This window comes from Eurytemora carolleeae, unplaced genomic scaffold, assembly GCF_000591075.1.
Source record: "Eurytemora carolleeae unplaced genomic scaffold, Eaff_2.0 scaffold661, whole genome shotgun sequence".
NCBI classification, from domain to species: Eukaryota; Metazoa; Arthropoda; class Copepoda; order Calanoida; family Temoridae; genus Eurytemora; species Eurytemora carolleeae.
The window spans coordinates 112,325-137,404 of NW_019396566.1; the positions used below are offsets into that span (position 1 = coordinate 112,325).

At 33.0% G+C, this 25,080-nt stretch overlaps 2 protein-coding genes across 3 annotated transcripts; one reads left to right on the plus strand and one right to left on the minus strand.

Annotated features, from left to right (window-relative positions):
• The first annotated feature begins 4,826 nt into the window (after window positions 1-4,826).
• On the plus strand, window positions 4,827-11,469 carry LOC111705601 (synergin gamma). Of its 2 annotated transcripts, none has more exons than XM_023478196.1 (6): window positions 4,827-5,014; window positions 7,925-7,963; window positions 8,959-9,076; window positions 9,490-9,682; window positions 10,316-10,433; window positions 10,948-11,469. In XM_023478196.1, the coding sequence occupies exons 1-6, from the start codon at window positions 4,925-4,927 to the stop codon at window positions 11,269-11,271; spliced, it is 882 nt and encodes a 293-aa protein (XP_023333964.1). In that variant the 5' UTR covers window positions 4,827-4,924; the 3' UTR covers window positions 11,272-11,469. The 2 variants fall into 2 exon arrangements, with proteins under 2 accessions (XP_023333964.1, XP_023333963.1); XM_023478195.1 differs by having other exon boundaries at window positions 4,832-5,014; window positions 7,925-8,020.
• Window positions 11,470-18,430: 6,961 nt separating this feature from the next.
• Window positions 18,431-20,373, minus strand: LOC111705606 (uncharacterized). Its single transcript, XM_023478201.1, has 2 exons — window positions 19,726-20,373; window positions 18,431-18,917 (listed from the first exon to the last, which is right to left on the minus strand). The coding sequence occupies exons 1-2, from the start codon at window positions 20,329-20,331 to the stop codon at window positions 18,468-18,470; spliced, it is 1,056 nt and encodes a 351-aa protein (XP_023333969.1). The 5' UTR covers window positions 20,332-20,373; the 3' UTR covers window positions 18,431-18,467.
• Window positions 20,374-25,080: the final 4,707 nt, after the last annotated feature.

Sequence of the window (25,080 nt, forward strand, 5' to 3'; positions counted from 1 at the left end):
GCAGCGCTCGGCCCCCTAGCCTTTCCTAGTCGCAGCATTCGATCCAGAAAGTGTCCTAACCTAACCCTGAATGAGTAAAAAATAAATATTAGCTTTTTTGAAAAAAAAGTTAAAATCAAGTACAAATTCGACTGGAGGGGGGGGTCCAAAATCTCTAACTGGGACGGACCCTGTTACTAAACATTTAATTTTTATTTAAGGTTTTAAGGGCCCTCCAGTCAAAGATATCAAAAGAGAAGTAAAAGCTGCAAGTTTTCAAGCTAGCACAAAAGCTCGGGACTGGAAAACTTTAGGAAATTGAAGAATAACATAAACTTGCAGATTCTGATATAATTTTTGTATTGTGTGACGTAACATCTGATGATAGCTGGTAACTTTTCAATAACAGATCTGAGAATTTGAAACAGTTGAAATGAGTCCTCTGTCCTTTAGTAACACAAAATAATGCTTGAATGATCAATGTACTAAGTTAAAAAAGCATTTGAATCTTAAAAANCTCTCTCCTCAGAGTTTATATATCAAATAAGTATTCTCCGATTGTCAGATCAAAGCTTGGAAAGTGCTTTCACAAAAGGTAGGAAACCCTTCCGATAACATTAACTTAAATTTAAACTTTTAATTTTAATTTTGTACGCCGTTCAATCTATACATAAATTTGGCTTTTCTGTCTGTTTGGGTGTCTGTATGTTTGTTTGTTTGTATCTAATAAACGTCAAAACGGCTGAACCGATCGGGCCAAAAAAATTTGTGGGACATCACGTGAACACAGGGAAGGTTTATGAACGATAAAGATTAAAAAAAATGTGTTTTAGAGGTTATTAATTTTGTAAAAAAAAAAAAATTCTTGAAAATCCGCCAAAAAATGTTCTTCTTTGTTTTAAAATGTTAACAAAAAGAACATGTTCACAATTTAAATGGAAGATGGGCGCGAAGCGCCCTAAAAGCCTAGTTATTTTATATTCTCATCAGATTGACTAGAATCAATAAAAAAAAAAATTTCTTCAAAAATTTAAAACAAAAAAATCTATAATAACCAGACATACGTTGACCCTCCATTTATTTAGTGGCATATTCAATTCACAACGGTACTCATTAGAGATTTCTTTGATGAGGGATGAATTAAAAATCCTTTTTTATCTGGAAATTGTCGATTTACGATTGTGGGTTCTTTTTACATAAACTTGCGGTTTTGTGTGCAGGAAATTGAAGTAATAGTTACCGGTTTGAATCATATATAATGCCCTCCTATAGGAGGAGGAGCACTTGAAGTTATTCCCACAGTCTCCTTAATTCCTTGCTAATGCTTCCATTGTGACTTAGTTTTCTGTTCTAGATACTGTTACAACAAACTCCTTTCTGAGCCCAGTAGTAGGAGATATCGGAGCATTTTTTCATCAATCTGAACCCTATTCATCATCGGTAGGCAATTCATATTTTTTCATTAACCTGAACCCTATTCATCATCGGTAGGCAATTCATATTTTTCCGAAGAATAGAAAATATAATGCCTAATCCTATTTAAAAATGCTAAACTTCATTTTTTTACCACAAAGACTATATATTGGAATTGATACTTTTATTCCAAAACATGAATTGAGTGAGAGGACACAACTTAATAATATTTTCTCATACTGACANACCCTATTCATCATCGGTAGGCAATTCATATTTTTTCATTAACCTGCACCCTATTCATCATCGGTAGGCAATTCATATTTTTTCATTAACCTGCACCCTATTCATCATCGGTAGGCAATTCATATTTTTTCATCAATCTGAAGCCTATTCATCATCGGTAGGCAATTCATATTTTTTCATTAACCTGGACCCTATTCATCATCGGTAGGCAATTCATATTTTTTCATCTACATGGACCCTATTTTTCATCACCAGTAGGCAATTAATTTCATACAAGCAAAAATCGACTTTATTTTAAAACAAAACGGTTATTTCTATGACCTTGCATGAGATTGCATTTTGACAAAAATTATAGAATAAGTGAATAGAATTGATTCAATGTTAACACTCATTTTAGTATTTATCTATAAACTCTTATTGCATTTTCTTCATTACGATTTAAACTTTGATGATTTTTTTTTCTATTTCTGTGCCTCTTTCCTTCAGAAAAAAATGCAAACAGATGAACTCTTAACACAAGTTTGTGGGGTGTTATAATGTATAAAGATTATTAAAATTGTATTATAAAATCAATCTCATTTTGTTTAGATTGGAAATGTCCCAACTGCTGCGGGTGGTATTTCTTCTGGAAATGGGACTGATGATGATGATTGGGGAGATTTTCAAACTGTTCCATCTAATAATGGTCCAGCATTCTCAAATCCTGTTCCAGCTTTCTCTAATCCCGTTCCAGCTTTCTCTAATCCTGTTCCAGCTTTCTCTAATCCTGTTCCAGCTTTCTCTAATCCTGTTCCAGCTTTCTCTAATCCTGTTCCAGCTTTCTCCAATCCTATTCCAGCTTTCTCTAATCCTGTTCCAGCTTTGTCTAATCCTGTTCCATCTTTCTCTAATCCTTCTTCAGTTTCCTTTAATCCGTTTCTTGCTACCTCTGAATCCGTTCCGGCCACCTCTAATTCTGTTCCTACTTTTATAAATCACGTTTCAGCTCCCTTCAATCCTGTTTCAGCTTTCTCCAACCCTGTTCCATCTGTTACAGTTTCATTTCCTACCAATATTTCTCAGTCATTTGCCCCCGCCTCTTCCCAGTCTGTTGGAGCTCTTCCTGGTTCTCTTTACGCCGACATCCAGGTTTATATTTTATATTTTGTGTAATTTAATTAGTCTTACACTTCTTTTTCCTCGCCTCTTTCATTGGAAAAATTTTTTGAGAATTGCTCAATGATAAGGGCGGATATTTCAAACCTCGACCTAATAAAGATGACAGGATTATAATGTTATTGGATTCATTCATTTAATCTTTTGATATTTGAAATTTGTGTTTGGGAAAAAGATTTAATGCTTTACCTTTGTGTTTTATCTATTTCTCAACCTCCGTACTAACAACATTTAATAACAACTTTCGTTCAGGTTCCACGTGAGAGTGTTGGATGTCGTCTTGCATCTTTCCAGGAGGAGAGTCCAGTCCACAGGTTTAAATCTGCAACTAAACCTCAACCAGCACAAGATGATGACTTTGGCGATTTCGCGGATTTTCAATCTGCTCCGCCCGCCATTCAAGTAAATCTAACAGCTTCTCAATCAGCTGTTTCTCCTAGCAGTTTAGCCTCCGGGGACAAATACAGTGCGCTCAGGGACATATTCAGTGTTCAGTCTGACGTTCTTAATTCATCATCAGAGAATCTCATTCTAAATCCTCTTTCTGAGAATATAAATCCAACCGTAGCTGCTGCTAATACTTCTAACCAACCTGATATCTTCCTAAATCCTTCAAAGGAAAATATTGCCAACACATCATCTGAAAATCTACTAAATACATCACTAAACCCTTCCATATCATCTGAACCAAGTGTGAACCAAATTTCTGGAGCTTATGAGGACTTCTGGTCTATTCCTCCTGAGTCCCTTAAGTCTGTTGTTCCTCAAATCGTTCCTTGGACACAACCTAGCACCGAAGACGATTTTGGAGATTTTGCGGATTTTTCCGAACCTCCTTCCAAACCAGTTTCCCTGCCCAGAGGTCGAGAGGAACAAAGTTCGCTTGATTTTGATGAATGGAGTTTACCCGTTTCAGAAGACTCCATTATCAGGTTCTCCAGTTTGAAAATGTTTTACCTTCGTTAGTTCATGTTTTAAGCATTAACCTGAACCCTATTCATCATCGGTAGGCAATTCATATTTTCTCATACAGACCCCAAAATAAGAACAATTTGCTGTCAAAATTACAGTTTAATTAGAATATAAAAAAGGGATGTTAGCTTGACTTAATGTACCTGAGAACGGGTTATTGATGGTTGTCGGGGTGACAACCGGTCATACCCCGAGTGTTGGTCAAAGGAAGACGACCGGCCTAAACTGTATTCATTCATTATACGTCAGTGACCGATTTAATTCCTCTAATAGTAATAAGAAATATAAATTTGTTTAAATTAATTTTAAAATAGCGAATTATTTATAATTTTAGTAATGAGGAAGATCCACCCCCAGCTGACGGTCCAGTTTATTCTAATCCAGATTCCAGATTCCAGATTTGAAAATGGACGACAGCTTTTGAGGATAACAGCTGTCAAAATTATTGTGTTGACAGCTGCTGACAGCTGTTGAAAACCGTGCAGACAGCTGCCAAAAAAACACTTAAGCACTTATGTACATTTGATTCATCTAAGTAATCGGTTTTAAAATTTGAATGAGGGAAAATTTAAAAAATAATTGAATTAACAAAACTTTCAGGAAAAAAATATTTACAAGTGCCGCGGTTTATTCTTTACTTTTGTCCGCTGTTGATCTCTGTTCTAATGTATAACTCCGAGACTTTTGCCGCAATTAATAAATTATTTTCTATTTACATTTTACAATTAAAGTTTTTTAGTATTGGTAAATTTGACGAAATCACACGAAGAATAGAAAATATAATGCCTAATCCTATTTAAAAATGCTAACCTTCATTTTTTTACCACAAAGACTATATATTGGAATTGATACTTTTATTCCAAAACATGAATTGAGTGAGAGGACACAACTTAATAATATTTTCTCATACTGACAGATTTCTACGATGTCTGGAATGAGAGGTGGAGGTGGTGGGAAGCTTGAAGATTTAATGATGGCGTATGCGGATTTGAAGGCCCCCTCTAAAAGTTCAGGTTTTTAAACGCAACAACCGCAAAACTGATTGCACGAATTTATCTCTCTGAGGATATTAAAGCGACGATATTTTTCTTATTGTAACTCAGATAAAGATCATTTAAAATAACAACGACAGTCCCTTAAAATACGAAGCTATTGATGTATGTTTAGTCCGCCTGGTTTTTCTTCTAGTCCTCCTTCAACTACTTTAGAGTTCCAGCTCCCATCAGAACAATTCCAGCTCACTGATCAGGTGTGTCACATGTACTTTGTATTATATCAGGTGTGTCAAGTGTACTTTGTATTGTATTAGGTGTGTCAAGTGTACCTTGTATTATATTAGGTGTGTCAAGTGTGTTTAACTTGTTTTATATTAGGTGTGTCAAGTGTACTTTGTATTCTATTAGGTGTGTCATGTGTACTGTGTATTGTATTAGGTGTGTCATGTGTACCTTGTATTCTATTAAGTGTGTCACGTGTACTGTGTATTATATCAGGTGTGTCATGTGTACTGTGTATTGTATTAGGTGTATCAAGTGTACTGTGTATTTATATTAGGTGTGTCAAGTGTACTGTGTATTATATTAGGTGTGTCAAGTGTACTTTGTATTATATCAGGTGTGCCAAGTGTACTGTGTATTTATATTAGGTGTGTCACATGGACCTTGTATTGTATTAGGTGTGTCAAGTGTACTTTGTAATGTATCAGGTGCGTCACGTGTACTGTGTATTGTATTAGATGTGTCACGTGTACTTGGTATTATATCAGGTGTGTCACGTGTACCTTGTATTGTGATAGGTGTGTCACGTGTACTGTGTAATGAATCAGATGTGTCACGTGTACCTTGTATTGTATTAGGTGTGTCACATGTACTGTGTAATGAATCAGATGTGTCACGTGTACCTTGTATTGTATTAGGTGTGTCAAGTGTACTTTGTATTATATTAGGTGTGTCATGTGTACTGTGTATTATATTAGGTGTGTCATGTGTACTGTGTATTATATCAGATGTGTCACGTGGACCTTGTATTGTATTAGGTGTGTCAAGTGTACTTTGTATTATATCAGGTGTGTCAAGTGTACTGTGTATTTATATTAGGTGTGTCAAGTGTACTGTGTATTATATCAGGTGTGTCATGTGTATTGTGTATTGTATTAGGTGTGTCAAGTGTACTTTGTATTGTATCAGGTGTGTCAAGTGTACTTTGTATTATATTAGGTGTGTCAAGTGTACTGTGTATTATATTAGGTGTGTCAAGTGTACTGTGTATTATATCAGGTGTGTCATGTGTACTGTGTATTGTATTAGGTGTGTCAAGTGCACTGTGTATTATATTAGGTGTGTCAAGTGTACCTTGTATTGTATCAGGTGTGTCAAGTGTACTTTGTATTATATTAGGTGTCTCCCGTGTACTTTGTATTGTATCAGATGTGTCATGTGTACCTTGTATTGTATTAGGTGTGTCACGTGTACTGTGTAATGAATCAGATGTGGCATGTGTACTTTGTATGGTATCAGGTGTGTCAAGTGTACTGTGTATTTATATTAGGTGTTTCCCGTGTACTTTGTATTGTATCAGATGTGTCACATGGACCTTGTATTGTATTAGGTGTGTCACGTGTACTGTGTAATGAATCAGATGTGGCACGTGTACTTTGAATTGTATTGGGTGTGTCAAGTGTACTGTGCATTTATATTAGATGTGTCACGTGTACCTTGTATTGTATCAGGTGTGTCAAGTGTACTTTGTATTGTATTAGGTGTGTCATGTGTACTGTGTATTATATCAGGTGTGTCACGTGTACCTTGTATTGTATCAGGTGTGTCAAGTGTACTGTGTTTTTATATTAGGTGTGTCAAGTGTACTGTGTATTTTATCAGGTGTGTCAAGTGTACTGTGTATTATATCAGGTGTGTCAAGTGTACTTTGCATTATATTAGGTTTGTCAAGTGTACTGTGTATTTATATTAGGTGTGTCAAGTGTACTGTGTATTTATATTAGATGTGTCAAGTGTACTGTGTATTATATTAGGTGTTTCCCGTGTACTTTGTATTGTATCAGATGTGTCATGTGTACCTTGTATTGTATTAGGTGTGTCACGTTTACTGTTTAATGAATCAGATGTGGCACGTGTACTTTGTATTGTATCAGGTGTGTCAAGTGTACTGTGTATTTATATTAGGTGTGTCACGTGTACTTTGTATTGTATCAGATGTGTCACATGGACCTTGTAATGACTCAGGTGTGTCAAGTGTACTGTGTATTTATATTAGGTGTGTCAAGTGTACTGTGTATTATACCAGGTGTGTCAAGTGTACTTTGTATTATATCAGGTGTGTCAAGTGTACTGTGTATTTATATTAGGTGTGTCACGTGTACTGTGTAATGTATCAGATGTGTCACGTGTACCTTGTATTCTATAAGGTGTGTCACGTGTACTGTGTATTATATCAGGAGTGTCACGTGTACTTTGTATTGTATTAGATGTTTCACGTGTACTGTGTATTATATCAGGTGTGTCACATTTACTGTTTATTGCATAAGGTGTATAATTTGTACTGTGTGTACTGTATTGTTTCTTGTCTGTGTACTATTTAGATTGAGGACCCGGGGTTGTCCAGGTTTCAGAAGCACTTTGCAAACCCATGATAAAAAGATTTTATAAACTGTTGTTATGAAAGAAGCGTATTAAAAACTGTTAAGAAAAAAATATTAAGAAACTGTTGGAAGGAAAGAAGCATATTAAAAACTTTGTTAGGAAAGAAATGTAATAAGAAACTGTTAGGAAAGAAACATATAAAGAAACTATTAGGAAAGAAATATATTAAGAAACTGTAAGGAAAGAAATATATTAAGAAACTGTTAGGAAAGAAATATATTAAGAAACTGTTAGGAAGGAAATATATTAAGAAACTGTTAGGAAGGAAATATGCTAAGAAACTGTTAGGAAAGAAACATATTAAGATACTGTTAGGAAGGAAATATGCTAAGAAACTGTTAGGAAAGAAACATATAAAGAAAATGTTAGGAAAGAAACATATTAAGAAACTGTTAGGAAAGAAATATATTAAGAAACTGTTGTTATGAAAGAAGCATATTGAGGAAGAAATGTCACATAAAAACGTAATAAGATACTTTTTTCAAAAAGAGTGTATTTAGGAACTGTTTGGAACGTGTGTTGTGAATAAAAAGAATAAGGTTAGTGATGCACCCTCCAGCCTGAAAGATGTTATTTCTCTTCAACTAGCGAATAAGGTTCCATCATATTTTAATATACAATATCAGTAATTTCCCAAATTATACCATAAAAAGTCTAGAATTATTAATATTTATCGGATCGGATCCGGGATCTCAAAAAATGAAATATAAAACCCGGATTGGAAAAATATTATTTCAAATGCATTGTGTAAGAAGGAGGGGGCAATTCGACACTTTGTGACAACAAATTTTGTAGAGGCTACTTTTGGTCCTAATAATTGAGATGGACGGCTGAAATTTTAAATGCAGCCTCTAATTGTGGTCATCTACATAGATCACGAAGAAAATTTGAGATCGGAGGTCATTGGCATCCATTTTGACCTCCATGAACTCAAAAAATACAGGAAAATACCACTTTTTTCACTCTAATTCAATTATTATAAGTAAATCAGAAATGTTTTTCTATTTTTTTTTCAAACACATAAATCATGCACTGATAAAGACACATAAATCCGACCTCCATTTTGACCTCCCCTTGATAATGATCTCCCTTCGATAGTGACCTCCAAAAATGGTTAAATATTAAATCAACAAAAATAAGTCATGTGAGGTATCACATCAATGGGTTTTTTGGTGTTCCGATTCCATTCTAATTTTAGCCTTCTATCTTAATTATTAGGACCAAACGCAGCCTGTACAAAATGGGGTGTCACAAAATGTCGAGTTGCCCCCCCCCCCTTATTAACTTCATATTGCAAGGATGTAAATATTTTTTAATGACTTTTTAATATTTTTGAAGGAGAAATTAAAAAATTGTATATCAACTGCAAGTTTTTCTTTTTTTAATTCTTAATATTGCCAAAATCAACGAAAATACACCTTTAAAAGAAATTGGCGTTTCGATTTAACATTTCTAATAAACCCGGGAAAATTTGTGTTTACCTCAGGATTATTGTTTTTATCTAGAAGGAGCTTGGCTGATTTTTATTATTTAGAAGGTTGGGTCAGATAAATTAAAACCCTCCATCAGCAATGGCGCCGTGGAGACTGAAACAGACATCGAGAAAGAAAGTCATAGATCTAAAGAAAAAGATGACATTTACCTCACACCAGGTCACTTTTTCAAGGGATTTTTAACCTATTTAGAAATTGAAAATTAGAGAAATCATATCGTTTTTCCAAAAAATTTTTTGTAAATTTTTATGCGTTTTTTTTAACTTTTTAAATTTTCTTGATGAAGCTAAAATATTTAATCGTTTTTACTAAGAATGTTAATTGTTAACAAGACTTAATTGTCTAATTTTTTTCACATTTTACATTTGAAAAGCCAATTTACATAGGATTGACAGAAGTTTGACAATGCTATACAACAGTGTGGTAACAAAAACAATGACACCCCCCCCCCCCCTCAAAGTAGATTTTTAAACCTGTCACAACATCTTTTGATGAACCCATGCACTGCACTGATGTTCACATTTGTATGTACAGAGTAAAAACCTTTTTCATTTTTTATCATCCTAATTTAGGATTACGACCATCCTCCCAATCCTCCGTATCTGTGGCCAGCCTCGACCTCGAGAACAAGCTGGAGGTCGGGGAAGAGGACAAGGAGGAAGATGTCGAGGACAAGGTGGAGGACGAAGAATGTTTTGTAGTTGATTGGATTGCGTGTCTTCAAGAGATAGATAATTTGATAGAAACCACTTCACAGATTTTTAGGTAATATAGCTTTGATAGAAATATTTGTAAACTTAGATTTTAAGTATTGTGTACTTGATTTTAAGTGTCTTGTGTAAAGACTAAAGAGTTACATGTCTGATTGACAACGACTCTATTTTATATGAGTAAACATAAGGAATATATCTGTTCTCAAATGAAGAAAAAAACGACGAAAAACTCTTTCAATTTCCTTCCTGTTCTCTGATGCACGAATCTCCAAGGGACTTTCATGGAGAAACCACAATTGAAGATTATAAGATATCACAAAGGAAAACAAGGATATCTCCTGCATTTAGGGTTTAAGTGGTACCCTTGTGAATCTTACATGTAACTCTTAAAATTGAGGGTCACTCAAAAATTATTTCAAACAATTGTTTTACATTTTCTAATGTACAAATTTTTCAACTTTTGCCCAGTGCTGAGGATCCAGATCCGCTGGATCCGTATCATTTTGGCTTCCTATCCAAGAGGAAAAATATCAACCAAAAACTTTTTTTTTAGGCAACTCTTGAGTTGCCCGGGGGTAACAAAGGGTAAAAAAATCGAAAAAAATTGTTCTTTAAAATTCTCAATTTCTTTTCAACAATATTTTTTTTTCATAATTCCATGGGCCTTGAGCTAGTTTATGTTTAGTAATATCTTGAACCCTGATATTGTGGATGAAGTTGTGAATTGCGAGGGTGGAAAAAAGTTCCTGAATAACCTCAGGGAGGTCTTTATAGTCTTCTCAAGAATACAACAGGCCGCCAAGGTTAGAATCGGATTAGCTTCTTATAAATTTTTTTTAAAAAATAGGATTCCAACAAGAAACAAGTGAAATCCTCTTTTTTCTTTTGATTGTGCTATATTGCCAAGTAATTTTGAAGCTGAACTATTTCTGAAAAAGAGTCTTAAATATCTATGAAGATACTGGGGTACCCAGAAATGATGAGACTTAAATGACGACATGATGATAAGTATTAAGGAATCTGAGGGTTGACTTTGGATTACTTACCGATTTCTTGGCTGTGTATTTTGAGAAATATCATGAGAAAATATTAGATTTTGTCAGTCGTCTCTAAACACTCAACTGTATGGAACGTAACCCTTCATAGAAGATGTTACAGTAAGATGTAAGATGCCTATAAGATGTTACAGTAAGATGTAAGATGCCTATAAGATGTTACAGTAAGATGTAAGATGCCTATAAATATAAACCCCTGAACTATTATATTAGGCTGTATTTTATTTCTCATGATTAATTATTATTTTATTTTTTATTTCAGAAAAGAGAGGAAACTGATCAAAAACTAGATGAGCTGATAAATAAAGTTAGCGCCGCGTGGAACTATTTAAAGAAACAAACAAACAATGCAGAAATTTTAGAGATGAGTGATGATCTTTTTAATCTCAATTCAGGGCTCGGACATTCCTCTGCTTGCGGGGTGTGTCTAACATCTTTATCTACTTTTGGCGGGAAAAATGGTCAAAATGGCGGTTCAAAAAATATCAATACCGCGCACTTTTCTTGCGGAGATATTGAATATCATGCAACCTGCGCTAATTTTTGGATCAATCTTGTTGATCCTGAGCTTCCTAGATTAAAGTAAATCTCTGAACAGTTTTTTTAGAATTTATTTTGTTTATAATATTTTAGCGAGGTTAAGAATTAATTTATGGTATTATTTATTTATAGTTATTTATGTATTTTTTTTATTTTACAACTCTAGACATTCCATAGATTATGTATCATGTAATAAGCTTAATTTTATGAACTTCTTATCAGCTAATAAAATGATATTATTGTTGTCAAGTTTGTTCATTATTGTCGTTTAACTGTGATAGATTAGTACACATTATTTGAAATTTTTTATCTATTTTTTATTATGCACCATCAATTAAAAAGGTTGTAAGTTGTAAGTGTAATTTCAAATGACCCTCCATGCAAAAATGGTAATGCCTGATTTACTATTGTACTCTTGAAAGAATGTAGCATATATGATATCGTTGTTCTTGGTTTAGAAGTGTTTAATTCCTAAATGTTTTCCTGCAGTGCAAATGTGCACAAGTCACTTTTGTAAAGACACTACAAAAGAAAATAATCCGTTTTCAAAATAATAAACAAAGATATCTAATTTAAACTTGACCAGACAAAGCTTTCAAGGGTACCGTTGTGAACCAGACCTTGTCATCTTTGCACTGAGGCTCACTTGAACTTACCCTTATATTCCATTTAAAACATAATGCAAGGTTTTATTTAATTTCGTAACACTATATCTCAATGACTAGGACACAACAAGGTTTTTTTTTGGTCCATAAAAGATGACTAAAACTTGGTGAAATGTATTTAAAATATCCCAAATGTAGGTAGCGCATCCTAAGGTCTGAACTTATGAATGAGATTAATTATAACGCAAGAACCCTATATCCAAAGCGGAGAATTGAAATGCTTATGTGTTTAATTCGTGAACACGCATACTCTTTTAATTTCCTAATATTTGCTCAGATAGTTTTGTTTGCAGACCGCGTAGCAACTTTGGAGATATCTTCAATATGTTTTGCAATTTTAATCATCTTTTTTTAACGGATTTTTTACCTTAAAACATCACACAGTTTGACATTCGGGAGAAAATTAAAGTTTTTTTTTTAAACAAATATTAGAAAACAATGTGTAAGAAAACAAAAAAGTTCGTTTTTTTAATGAAATACCTAAAAAGGTTTGTTTTGTAAGTTGTATAATTTTTTTTTGTAGATTTTTTAAACAATTTTCGAGTGGAGATAATTACATTAGTTTCTTTACAAAAGAATCCACTTCAAGAGTTAATGAATTAATGTTGAAAAAGAGAAAAATTCTTACTTTTTACTTTCTTATTCGTTATAATAGTATAATTTCCATATGGAAACTGGGTTTTTGTTATTGATTTTTTACGTCAACTGTTTCAAATGATTAACCTGTAACCTTGCGTTATAATTGATTTATTATAAATAATAATAAACAATGTTGTGCATTTTTTATTTTTATACAAGTAAAAAGGGCACCGTTTGATGTTTACCTTAAAGATTTATACTGGACAATAATTTAACTCTCAAATATCAATGTTTTTGGCGTGGGGGGTTTAAGAATGTCTTCTAAGATCTTATTATCTAATACTAAAAAGCTATCAAAGCTATACTCGCCTTCCCTACGAAACATGACATATAAGTGACGTCTTGAAGATCGTATCTGATCTTTGAATTAATTCATTTATTCATTAACCTATATTTTAGAAGTAACATTTAATAATAAAAATACCCCTAATTATGGTTTTTCCGGAATTTCCTGACAAATTGGTGCAGTTTTAAAAATAAAAACTTTAATGTCCTTAAACCTTCCATGTGAGTTGGCACACGGTCATGTAAGTTACCAGTCATGTGAGTTGCCACAAAAAAAGTCTTCCCCGATCTGTTCTAACATACAGACTGACAAACAAAAAAGAATAAATAATTAATCACAAGATAAAAGATGTACAGAGTGTCCCAAAAAACATGGGAATTCAGTGATGAATTCGATATCGTCTTTAATATGAAATAGCATTGTAATACCTAATTTCAAAAGCCATAATATTATTATGTCTGCTAGAGTTTATTTTATGAAAAGGGTAAAAGACTGTAAAGATGTGTCTATAATGTCTCCGCAAGATAAACAGTGAAGAAGGACAAGTTTACTCTGTTTGTTTACTGCAATTTTCTTGTTTTACTAAGTACAACCGTATGCAGTCAAAACATAAACAAACAAAATGTGAACATAGAAGACGAAACTCTTACAGATTACAACTTTCTCAATAGGTATCACTATACTAAATCAAAGAATTATTCTGAAAGACGATATCGAATTCATCACTGAATTCCCATGTTTATCGGGACACCCTGTAGATTCCATTTAGAAATATTTACCTTATTTGATAAACAACCTTATATTTAAAATATATCTGACGGGATAATTTCCACAGGGACTTTTTGTTCTCTTTAAAAAACCTGCTACTTTTCTGATATTAAAACCGTTTAAATCAGCTGCTCAAAACATCACTATGATAATTTATTTTGGTTTGCTGTGCTAAAAAGATTTTAGATTAAATTTTGATTTTTTCCCCTAACTTTCGCGAGAACAAAATATAATCTTTTTGATGTTGTTATTTGACGAATTTGACTGCACATCTATCCTCGTATTTTTTAAAAGGGAAAAAATTGGCTCAGATTATTTTTTAACTTTAAGATTAAAACTACCAAAAAAGTTGAATGACAAATCTTGCATAGTTTAGATATGAGTACGTCTATACTTTTCAATATCTTGAAATACAAGTTCTATTTCATAAGCTCAAAGAAGTTAAAAGAAACAGAAAAAACACGAAAAGCCAGAAATTTGAAGGAAAAAGCTGACCTAGATAATCCTAGAATTATACTTGAACACTGAACAGGAAGGATGGAAAGATTTTTAACTTAACATGAATACTGAAAAACTGACAGATAGATAGCGCTAAATATTTAAGAACATTTTTAATCAAAGTTATGAAAAAAGGAAAATTGGGCTAATCTACATCGTCTGAACTGGAACTTATTAAGTGTTTATTTATATATTACTCGAAAGCCTTGAAAAAGTTTGGTTTGGTAAGTGGACGGAGGGTTCAACGGAGATACAGTTTGTCGGAGACGACCTTACAATAGGGTAATTTTAGGGGTATGGTTCACAATATGTTACTTCTCATGAGAAGTACAATAATTTATCATTTAAGGTTACTCAAAAGTCAAAACCTGACAACCTAAATAACAAGAAATGTCATAAGGATTATATCGGACTTTTGCAGACTATAAGAGGAAAACAGGAATAAGCCCCATTTCTGGCAAACACAGGGACTTCGATCAGAAGGACTATTATGGTTTACGGACAGATGAGAGATATTCAAGTCCTGCTAGGAATAGGGTTTCCAAGCAGTCCAACCGGAATTCCGTTGCGCGGAATTACGCGGAATTGCGCTGTAATTGCGAAAAAGAAAGCAATTAGATATTCGCTGAATTGCGTGCATCGGAGTTGCTTTTCTATCTAAAAATCAATAATTTTAACTATTCGACTTACAAATTTATGCAGCAGATACAAGAATGGAATTAAATATATTTGTTGAATTTAAAATTTGTTCACATTGGATAAACATTAAAATGGAAACTTTTCTTGGTTAAAATTGTAAGGTTCATTTAATCAAAGTTAGATATTTTGTTACAGTGAGAACCAGAAAACTAAGGTACAGAAAGACAACTTAACATCACATTGTATTTGATGAAGTTACAAGTCAAACAAAATTAATAAGTAACTTATTAAATCACTTGTCCAGTTTCATGGGTCTACTTGCAGAGTCTAAACTGTCGTCTTCATATGCCTGAGTTTTCTGGTTATCATGCTGCATTAGCTGCATAGAATATTATAAAACAAAAGATTAAGTTTAAATTCAATTTTCTTAGCATTTGAGATTGAAATGTTAGTGAAGTTCAGTTTATTGTATACCACTACCAAAGTTTAAATTGAATATTTTGTTGTTGAAAGGAATTGCGCAATGATTAATTGCATTTTTTGCGTGCCATAAGGTTTAAATTGAATTTTATCAAAAGATTGAAACACAAACGCAAGAAAGTTGGACGGAATTGCGCGATATAGCGCGCAATTTGGCACAATTCCGTTGTTTTTATTTGCGCGCAATTATTACGGAATTTCACGCAATTTAATTCCCTTGCGCGCAAGGGTTCGCAATTGCACGCAAGTAAAATCCCCTTGCGTTAGCGTTGGAAACCCTAGCAGGAACTACTTACGATTGCACCGAGACCAACGATTAAGGAACTATATAGTTGTGAGCCGAACAAAAGGGATAATACTCGAAAGAGGGAAATAAGGCGAGTTGGCAAGGAAAACACTCTTTTCTACCAGACACAGATAGATGATAACTTCTTGAAAAAGTATATTTCAGTTACGAGGTTTCCTACAAAATACAAATTGTTATTGGCGTACATGCATATAAATAATAATTGTTAATAAAGATTGAACAGTTGAAGGTTATCAATAAATGAGTATTGAACAATTGGTTTAGAAACATGTACCATTGATAATTGAACAAAGGCTTAAAGGTATTGGAATTCTAGGTTTTGTAGGTTTAGCAGGATTGGAGATTTTAGGTTTAGTAGGTTTAGCAGGATTTGGGGATCATATTTTATTGCTGTTGTGAATCGATAAATAAAGATTGAATTTATAACCCTCCACCCCTGGATATCTTGAGTTGATTGAAACTGACATTTAATCAAATAATTAAAAATTAAAATCAATCAATAATGAGTGAAAGTGGTTTGCAATCCATGAGTGAAACTAACAAACAGCTTTTTATAGATTTGCAATCAAAAATATTGGAAAAAATGATTTAGATATTTCATGAAACATTAAAAGTTTTTTTTTAATCATTGTGAAACTGAAGTTATCTTGTAAGATCTGTAAAGAAGACAGTTTCCATCCTTTATTTTTACAATCATTGTAACACTAAAATGATTTTGTAATATCTGTAAATCTAGCCTGCACGAAGACAGCGTTAAATGTTCATCCTTATCTTATAATCATTGGTGGCAGAAATCATATTTTTAATTGCACCAGACTGATGTTCGATTAGACAGACATATATGCTTGAATATTTTTCCTGGTCCATGGGTCCAATAATGGCATGCATAGGAAATCGATCTATAATCCTTTTGATCTAAAGGCAATCTGATCTAAAAGAATCTGATCTAAGTGGACTTAGATCTAAAAAAAAATTTAGACCAAATTCCAATTCTTTCGGGAAAATTGTTGAATTTGATCTAAAATTTGGATTTTATATATTTTGTGTCAAAAATGTCATCTAAAAATGTTTATTTTTGAAAACAAATATTTTAGATCCAACTCTACATATTACAGATAAAATTCCCAAATTTTGTGCAGAAATTGTATTGGAAGTACAGAATTCTGTATTTAAAAATAGTAGAATTAGGTCTAAAAAATGTATAATCTGATCTAAAATATGAAGAATTCGATCTAAAAAATATATAATCTGATCTAAAATATGAAGAATTCAATCTAAAAAATATATAATCTGATCTAAAATATGAAGAATTCAATCTAAAAAATATATAATTTGATCTAAGATATGAAGATCCTGAACCCATGAACCCAACTCTTTCACCATTAAGGTGTCAACCTTACACATTTCTTAACTTTTAAATCTAATATTTTTAATCAAATTATAAAATTTTAGATTAAAGTCTACATTTTTTAGATTAAAGTCTACATTTTTTAGATCACAGTAAACACTTTTTAGATCAAATTCCATATTTTAAACAAATAAAGTTAAGGATTTGAAGCATAATGGTGTTAACACAAATTCAAAATATAAGGAAGACGATTTTACCAGCTCAATTGCCGTCAACTGTTTTCAAGATGTGTGTATACACACAATCCATTTCCGCAATGAAGCACACACATGTAAACCTCGCTCCTTCGTTCCCCGCCACACCCTCTACACACCCCAGCCCTCAGTCAGGTTAGGAGAGTTGGGCTGGTTCCGACACAGGGAGCCTCTTGACTCCTTCATGCTGACGATGCAAATACTGAGCTAACAGCAGGCGTGCTTATACCTCTGATCTCCCTATTAACTTCTTGAGAAGCTTACTTAGGAAACTTGTGTCCGGCTCCGACCGAAGTTTCCGCTATCTCGAGTTGCATTGCCTTAGTTCCATTGATAAGCCCTGTTGTCCCAGTTCCTGTTGATCTGCTCCACCAACATGAAGCTCTACAACACTCCCATGAAGTGCCATCAAATATCCATCATTAATTCCTTTGTTAATTTCTAAATCAACCAATTTTAACTCCGCTTTATGTGCAAATATTTCAAAACTTTCGTTTTAAATAAATGTTAGAAATATCCATGTTTAGATCTCTTTATTTTACTATAGTGACTTTTAAAGTCAAAAAATGGTTATCTGAAATATATATTTTTTTGAAAAAAAAATTTTAGATCACATTCAACATATTTTAGATCCAATTACACATATCTTAGATCAAAATCACAACTTTGGCAGAAGAAATTTTATGAAAATCTTCACTTGACAAATATATAAAAATGAACAGGGAGCTCAAATTTGAAAAAAAAATATTTTAGATCAGATTCCACATTTTTCAGATCAAATTCCAAAAATTTTCAGAAAAATGCGGACTTAGATCTAAAAAAATATTTTAGATCAATTTCCACGTTTTTTAGATTAGATCAGATTACCCTTAGATGAAATTCCTTTTGGATCAAAAGGTTCATAGATTAGTTTCCTGAACAGCCCAATAATTCTATAAAAATAGCTGAACTAATCGTGCCAAGATTTTTGTGTGAAAACTCACAAGACCCCAAGGGAAAATCTTTTTCTAATTTTCAAAAAATACTCCAAAAAAATTCCGGGTCATGGCCATGCTGTTGTTAAATGTAGGAAGAAGAATTGCTGCAGATAAATCTTGAAGAAAAAATAGATATAATTTGGAAGTGAACTACAAGTTTCAAAACGGACATTAGTGTTTGTTTTGATCTACATAAAAATAAATCTAAATGAGTTTGAGAATTATAATAAATTCTCTATTGGAATAGAAAATACTTAAAGAATAGTTCTAGATGCATTTAATCATTTTTTTTTTAAAGTTACAAATTATTTCACTTGAATCTTTATTTTATGAAACTTATTTGTAGCCATGCATACACATAAATTTTGATAAGAATTAAATTTAAATTTTTTTACATAGAAGCACGATAACTTTTCTAATTAAAGTTATAGTGTTGTCAAAAACATTGACTATAGACAACCCTAACCAAAGACCAAGAGCACTACCAAGTTCAACAATTAGGTTCCATTCATCGTAATCTGATACGCTTCTGGTTATTTCAACCAGAGGATTAAATCTTATTCTTATATAGTTTTCACCGTTTAAACTTCGTGTGGATCTTAGCTTTCTAGAGGTAATCTTAGTTTCAAGGCAGGGAACCTTACAGTCCTTAGTTTTAGGGTCTAGAGATAGTTTCAACTGTTCCCAAAAATCCTTAAGATCGTTTAAGATGGTTTCTGAGTATTGTTTGTTTACTATTCCTCGGCAACTATTAGTCGGTGACATCCATGGTATATTGCAACCAATATCTTCTTCAATTCTTCTCTGGAACGTGGTTTCTATACATTCAGCCTGCAGAGTAGGGATGGGCACGTTCTTGATTTTTTTAACCGTTTGTTCAACTTTCGTTACAGAGAGCCATTCTACATTCACTCAATTTAAAAAAAAAAACATTTAATTAACTACCGTCATAAGTGTATATCGTTAATGTTTTGGTCGTCTTTGATAAAGGTGGTTCATGTTAACGATGTGTGATCGTTAATTATGTGTGATCGTTCACGATATGTCCAAGCACGGAAATCCGAAAGTTCTGAGAAGCATTTCGGAAACAGCAGTGTCTTGATCATTTACATATGATGATCGGTAAAGGGGTTGTAAGCGTAATTTTTAAGTAGCCATCCAGACAAAAATGTTAATACCTGATTTACAACAGTACCCTTAAAAGCGTTGTCTGATCAAGTATGGAGTTAGATATTCCTGTTCATAGTTTTAAAAGCTGATTATTTGATTGATTCTTTAGATAAGTGATTTGCACATGGCATTATCAGAATTTAACTCATTTAAACCTAGAAAAACGACAATATCTTCCACATTATTAATCAGATAAAGGTTTTCAGGGTACTGTTGTGATTTGGTCATTGACTGCATCTAATTGTATGCAATTGCAGGATCACTTAAAATGACACTTACAATCATTTTAATGCAAAAAAAGAGCGCTTTAGTCAAGCAAAAACCTTTCTTTTCACATTAAATAATTTATGATTGTTCCAATAATGTTAGTTAATTTTCCACATGCTGTGATCGATGCTCGCTAATGGCAATTCCTGTTCGTTAATTAAAAATACTTTCGTTTTCCTGTTAACCGTGACCAGCCCTATACCTGGGAGAAGTATGTGCTTTCATCCTGATAATCCGTGCATTCTTCATTAGGGTTTTTTGGGTCCAATACTGTCTGCTTTACATGTATTAAGTAATCTAAAAGTAGTTTTGTTGGTTCTTTTTCGTCTGTTGCAAGATTTATTTCATCTCCAAGCATAGAAAGTGTAGACACTTTGTAGTACAGTGTTTTTGCTGGGTCTGTAACAAACATATCCACATGTCCTTTGGTGATGTTCACCATTAAAGTTTCAGAAGTGTTATAATTGTTCAATTCTTTACAGTTTCCATGGGGAATAATGAATTTTTCTGTAAAGGAAACATTGTGAACAATTATGGCATCAAAATTTGCTTTGTACAATATTTTTTTTGTTTCTTCAAAGTCCCGTCCCGCGAAGCCTCCCCAAGACAACTGTCCAGTCACCCCATCATCTAGTAGTCCACAGTAAAAGCTTGTTCTATATTTGTATCCTAAATCCCTAGCAGCAAACCAATCATACTGATCATAGCTACAAATAGTGACTGTAGGCAACACAACCTCGTCCAGTCGTTTATATTTAGTTGAGACAACTGTGGGCCTGGATATGTATTTTAAAAGTGCAGAACTCATTTGATAAACAAGTAGTAGGAAGGCAATAAACTTAAAAATATAACGAAATGTCTCCAGAAAGTTCATTGCAGAAGTGTTAACTGTGAGTCCATGGTTGACAATTAAAGACTATTGAAAATAGAAAGTTCAATACAAAGTCCCTCCATTGGTAAACAATTAATGTTTAAACAACATTTTTAATTATCGTATAATTTAGCAGCATACACGCTTATAGAAAAAACCTTCTCTTCTTCGTAATATTAAACTACCAAAATTACAGGGCTTCCCACAAAGAATGAGCCTTCCCAGACATTCGTACAGAATTTATACTATCTGTTTTTCCTGAACTTTAAACTTGTTTCTTTTTTTTTTGCATTGTCATTGAATAAGTCATACAAATATTATATTCAAGGCTGAAGATTTGATTTAACCTCTTAAGTTTAAAGAGTTTCAGGTCGTCTTTATAGTCGCATCCTTTATGGGTAACCCTGTATCTCGAAATTATGAATTATTATGGATAGTTCACACATTGTACATTTGTTATTTCGAACTAGAAGTTCGCAATTTCAAAATGCTTTCAGAACATTAGATATTACGAACATTAGATATTACGAACATTAGATATTACGAAACATTAGATATTATGAGCATCAGATACAAAGAACATTACATGCTACGAACATTAGATATTATGAACATTAGATATTACGAACATTAGATATTACGACCATTAGGAATTACGAACATTACATTTAGATGTTACGAACATTAGATATAACGAACATTAAATATTACGAACATTAGATACGAGCATTAGATATTACGAGCCTTAGATATTACGAGCATTAGATATCACAAAAATTTCATATTACGAACATTAGATATTATGAACATTAGATGTTACAAACATTAGATATTACGAACAGCGTTCTATCACAGTTTTAGAGACTAAATGTAAATTTAGACCTACTCCCTGTCATTGGATTTCAACATGACATAGCTCTTTGGAAAGCAGATCTGCAGATCTGCACATCTGCACAAACATTTTAAAAGGGAATTTGCACAATTTAAGTTTGTTTTGAATACACATTTAGGTTTAAAAAATCTTGCAAAAATTTTTGCATGTTTGAATTCGCTAGGATAAGGGCTTTTCAAAAAAGTATAATGTATAATAGTTTGCGCACTTTTTGTTTTTGCACTTGTTTTGCAAAAAAAAACTTGATTTTGTAATAAATACTTAAAATATTGCAAATTTGTAAATTTTATTTCTTCAGATTATTTAACTGGAGTCCAAGTGCTTTCCAAACATGTATCATATGTGGTAGATTTGTATCATATGTGGTAGATTTGTATCATATGTGGTAGATTTGTATCATATGTGGTAGATTTGTACCATATGTGGTAGATTTGTATCATATGTGGTAGATTTGTATCATATGTGGTAGATTTGTATCACGATAAGTCTCTTTTGGGTAAACCAGATGTCAGGTCAGGCGGAAAAGAACTATGCTAGTTTTGCTTTTTTTGTGCAGACTGAGTTTTGCTTGACTAAATGCATGCAGCATCCTTTTTTACTCATCAACACGGATATGGAAAACAATTTTGGATTAAAATTTACTTTCCTTGATTTTGGCATTTCTTCTTTTTGGGATTCATGATAGATTGAGATCCAAACAGATCGGTGACTTAACTCTTAACTTTCTTTAGGATAATTTAAAAATTCTACTCCCAAAAATTAAATTTTGGAAGAATTCAAAGTTAAAATTTCTAAAATACTTTTTGTAATCTGTAAGCTATATTTTGACTTACGGGTCCAGAGAGAATAAAACATGGCTACGAATTAAAATCAACAATTTTTTAGGGGCACCCGAATGGTTTAATGCTGAAAGAAAACATAAACAAGAATGAAAATTGAAATCCAACGATCTGTAATCTATTCTATCAATGAATCTAATATTGCATAGATCTTATTTCAGAATATCAGTTTAAATCAACTTGAATCATATCAAATCATATCGTTACAGCACTTAGCCTTGAGGCATCAAAGTTCAAGGCTAGGAGAAAAGTTACTGTTGATGAATTAAATAAAACTACAGACAGGGTTACCCCGACCCAATTGATTAGTTGATTAGTTGACCCAATTGATTAGTTCAAGGCTAGGAGAAAAGTTACTGTTGATGAATTAAATAAAACTACAGACAGGGTTACCCCGACCCAATTGATTAGTTGAGAGAAACTGCACAATGTAGTATCTTCTGAGAAGTAAAAGAATCCCAACTACCTAAAAATCCCTTTTCATTCTAAATTAAAAAGTATCACAAAGTAAAAAAAAAAGTATCACAAAGTAAAAGAAAAGTAGCAAAAGCAAAAAATTAGTTTGATCAACTGGCTGAACGACGCGAGAAGTTGTTGAACTACGTAGATTAAGATTAACCAACATCTATTGATAGCAAAAGAAAAGTGGTTCAAATCTAGTAAATGCCGTACTCAAAAAACTTTGTCCAGAGCCCTCGATTAAAAAAATTCGGGAAAATATGGCTCGGGTCTAAGCTGTCGTTGGGCCTTATTCACAGCTTGAGCATTCGGATTCCAGCTGCATCTTATTATCTACAGAGTTGAGTTCAAAAACCGGTATAGCATTCTTTTTGGTGGATTTTCATGGTAGGAATTGGAGGAATTGGAGCATTCACGGGTTTTATGAGAACAAGACTAAACATTGAGCCTAATTCTCCACTTAAACCAACCAAGGTCTGTTTTATTTTCATGGGGCCTAACTCCTTAAGTCGAGCCGAAGATCTTGCAGCTGTCAATCATGTGACACAAGCTGTAGTCAGAGTTGGGTCTTAAAGTCGGGTTTAAGGAATTACGGCTTGAGCCTAAGTTTTTAATCGCAGGCTCAGAACTGTCTCAATCCAGGCATGATTTCAGCTCACATGTTTCAACGAGAACCAACTATCAATGTCAACACGGACACACGCTCTTAATCAATCAATGTCAAACCAATGGGCACGATCTCAGCTTATATGTTACAATGAGGACCAAATTGCTCTATCACGGTTATCAAAGCGTAGTATATGCTAACTAATTTGTAATTAGATATCTATGTTACAAATTAACGTTAATCAAAGTAATTACAAGTTTTTATGTTGATATATGTACACAGTGTAGTTTAAGTTTAATGTATGTATTTAAAAGATTAGCATGGATATATACGCGTAGTTAAGTCAGTCACTGACGTAGTTATAAGTTAATCACAATACAGGTTTACAGAGGTAGCTAGGCTAAGCTAACCTTACAAGTTTTGTGTAGTGTATGATAGTCGTATTTAGGTTTACAGACAATGAACAACGTAACATATCTAGGTATGATCAGTTTAACAAATATGGGGATTGCTGTATTTATTTATTACACAAATACATTTGGCAATTCCTCAGTCATGGGCAAAATAAATTAGATGAATCTTACAAAGAAATCAAGTATTTACCGCAAACTGAAACTTTCTTATCTCTATATCTTTGCAATAGGACATTGAGTTCGAGAGCAGTCGCATCCTTTATGGGTAACCCNAACAATACATACTAAAGAAAACATAGAGTGTAGTATCTGGATTGAGACAAACTGAAGTATTATAGGTCGGACATTGAGTTTGAGAGGGAGTTGTATCTAAACAATACATACTAAAGAAAACATAGACTATAGTATCTGGATTGAGACAAACTGAAGTATTATAGGTCGGATATTGAGTTTGAGAGCGAGTTGTCTCTGAACAATACGTACTAAAGAATACTGTAAGCATGGAGAAAAAGCGTAGGGTAAAGACGGACATTGAGTTTGAGAGTTAGTTGTATCTGAACGATACATACTAAAGAATACTCTAAGCATGGAGAAAAGGCCTGGGGTAAATATATTTTTTCCTATACTCTTTAGACTTATTCACATCAGTTTCAGGATTTACATTTTCTTTCCTTTCGACCACTTTTAAATGGTAACAATACAGAGAGTGCTGTATCTGGATTGAAACAGACTAAAGTATATTGGAGAATATAGAGTTCGAGAGTTGGTTGTATCTGGATTGATACAGACTTAAAAGAACTATTGGAGTAAGGTTTTTAGTTCAAGCATATAGTCATATAAATATATATGAGCAAAGAGCTTTATGTTATGTAGATTGTGGGATACACTTTATGAAAACTAACTTACCAGGAAGTATTGTATAAAAGAACTGAGTTCTAGTAATATAATAAAGCTCAAAGATATAGGGATTATAAAATCGGAGTTTGTGACATAGAACTCAGTATCTAACCATGATCTTGTGATTCATCATCTACCCTTCATAAGATTTATCTAAATGGAAGGAGGGATTCTTTGCTTTATTTAATATTTTGTTAAAAAATTATAGTTGCACATAACCCAAATGTGAAGAAAGTTTATCGCAATGAAACGCAGTAATAAAACCCGGTTTCAGGAATGGGGTCATCAGACAGTTTTGAAGAAATATAATTTATGTGGTTTCTTTACATTCTCTTTTTGTTTTTTGATTTCTTAAATTAAAATCTTCACAAATACATACACCCCAAAAAAGGAAAATCGGGGATTTCGTTCAACGATAGTACTTTCTTAAATTTTAGGCTCAGAGGTATGTAATGTACTGTACTGTATTGAGATATGTAATGTACTGTACTGTACTGAGGTCTGTAATGTACTGTACTGTACTGAGGTCTGTAATGTACTGTACTGTACTGAGGTCTGTAATGTACTGTACTGTACTGA

What these genes read in the sequence shown, in the direction of transcription:
- LOC111705601 (XM_023478195.1), top strand. Translation starts at nt 4,925, where the DNA reads ATGTTTAGTCCGCCTGGTTTTTCTTCTAGTCCTCCTTCAACTACTTTA. An exon ending in CTCTTCAACTAGCGAATAAG is followed by an intron (nt 8,021 to 8,958) that starts GTTCCATCATAT and finishes TTTATTATTTAG; the next exon opens with AAGGTTGGGTCAGATAAATT. An exon ending in TGACATTTACCTCACACCAG is followed by an intron (nt 9,077 to 9,489) that starts GTCACTTTTTCA and finishes ATCCTAATTTAG; the next exon opens with GATTACGACCATCCTCCCAA.
- LOC111705606 (XM_023478201.1), bottom strand. Translation starts at nt 20,331, where the DNA reads ATGAGTTCTGCACTTTTAAAATACATATCCAGGCCCACAGTTGTCTCA. An exon ending in AAAGCACATACTTCTCCCAG is followed by an intron (nt 18,918 to 19,725) that starts GTATAGGGCTGG and finishes CCTACTCTGCAG; the next exon opens with GCTGAATGTATAGAAACCAC.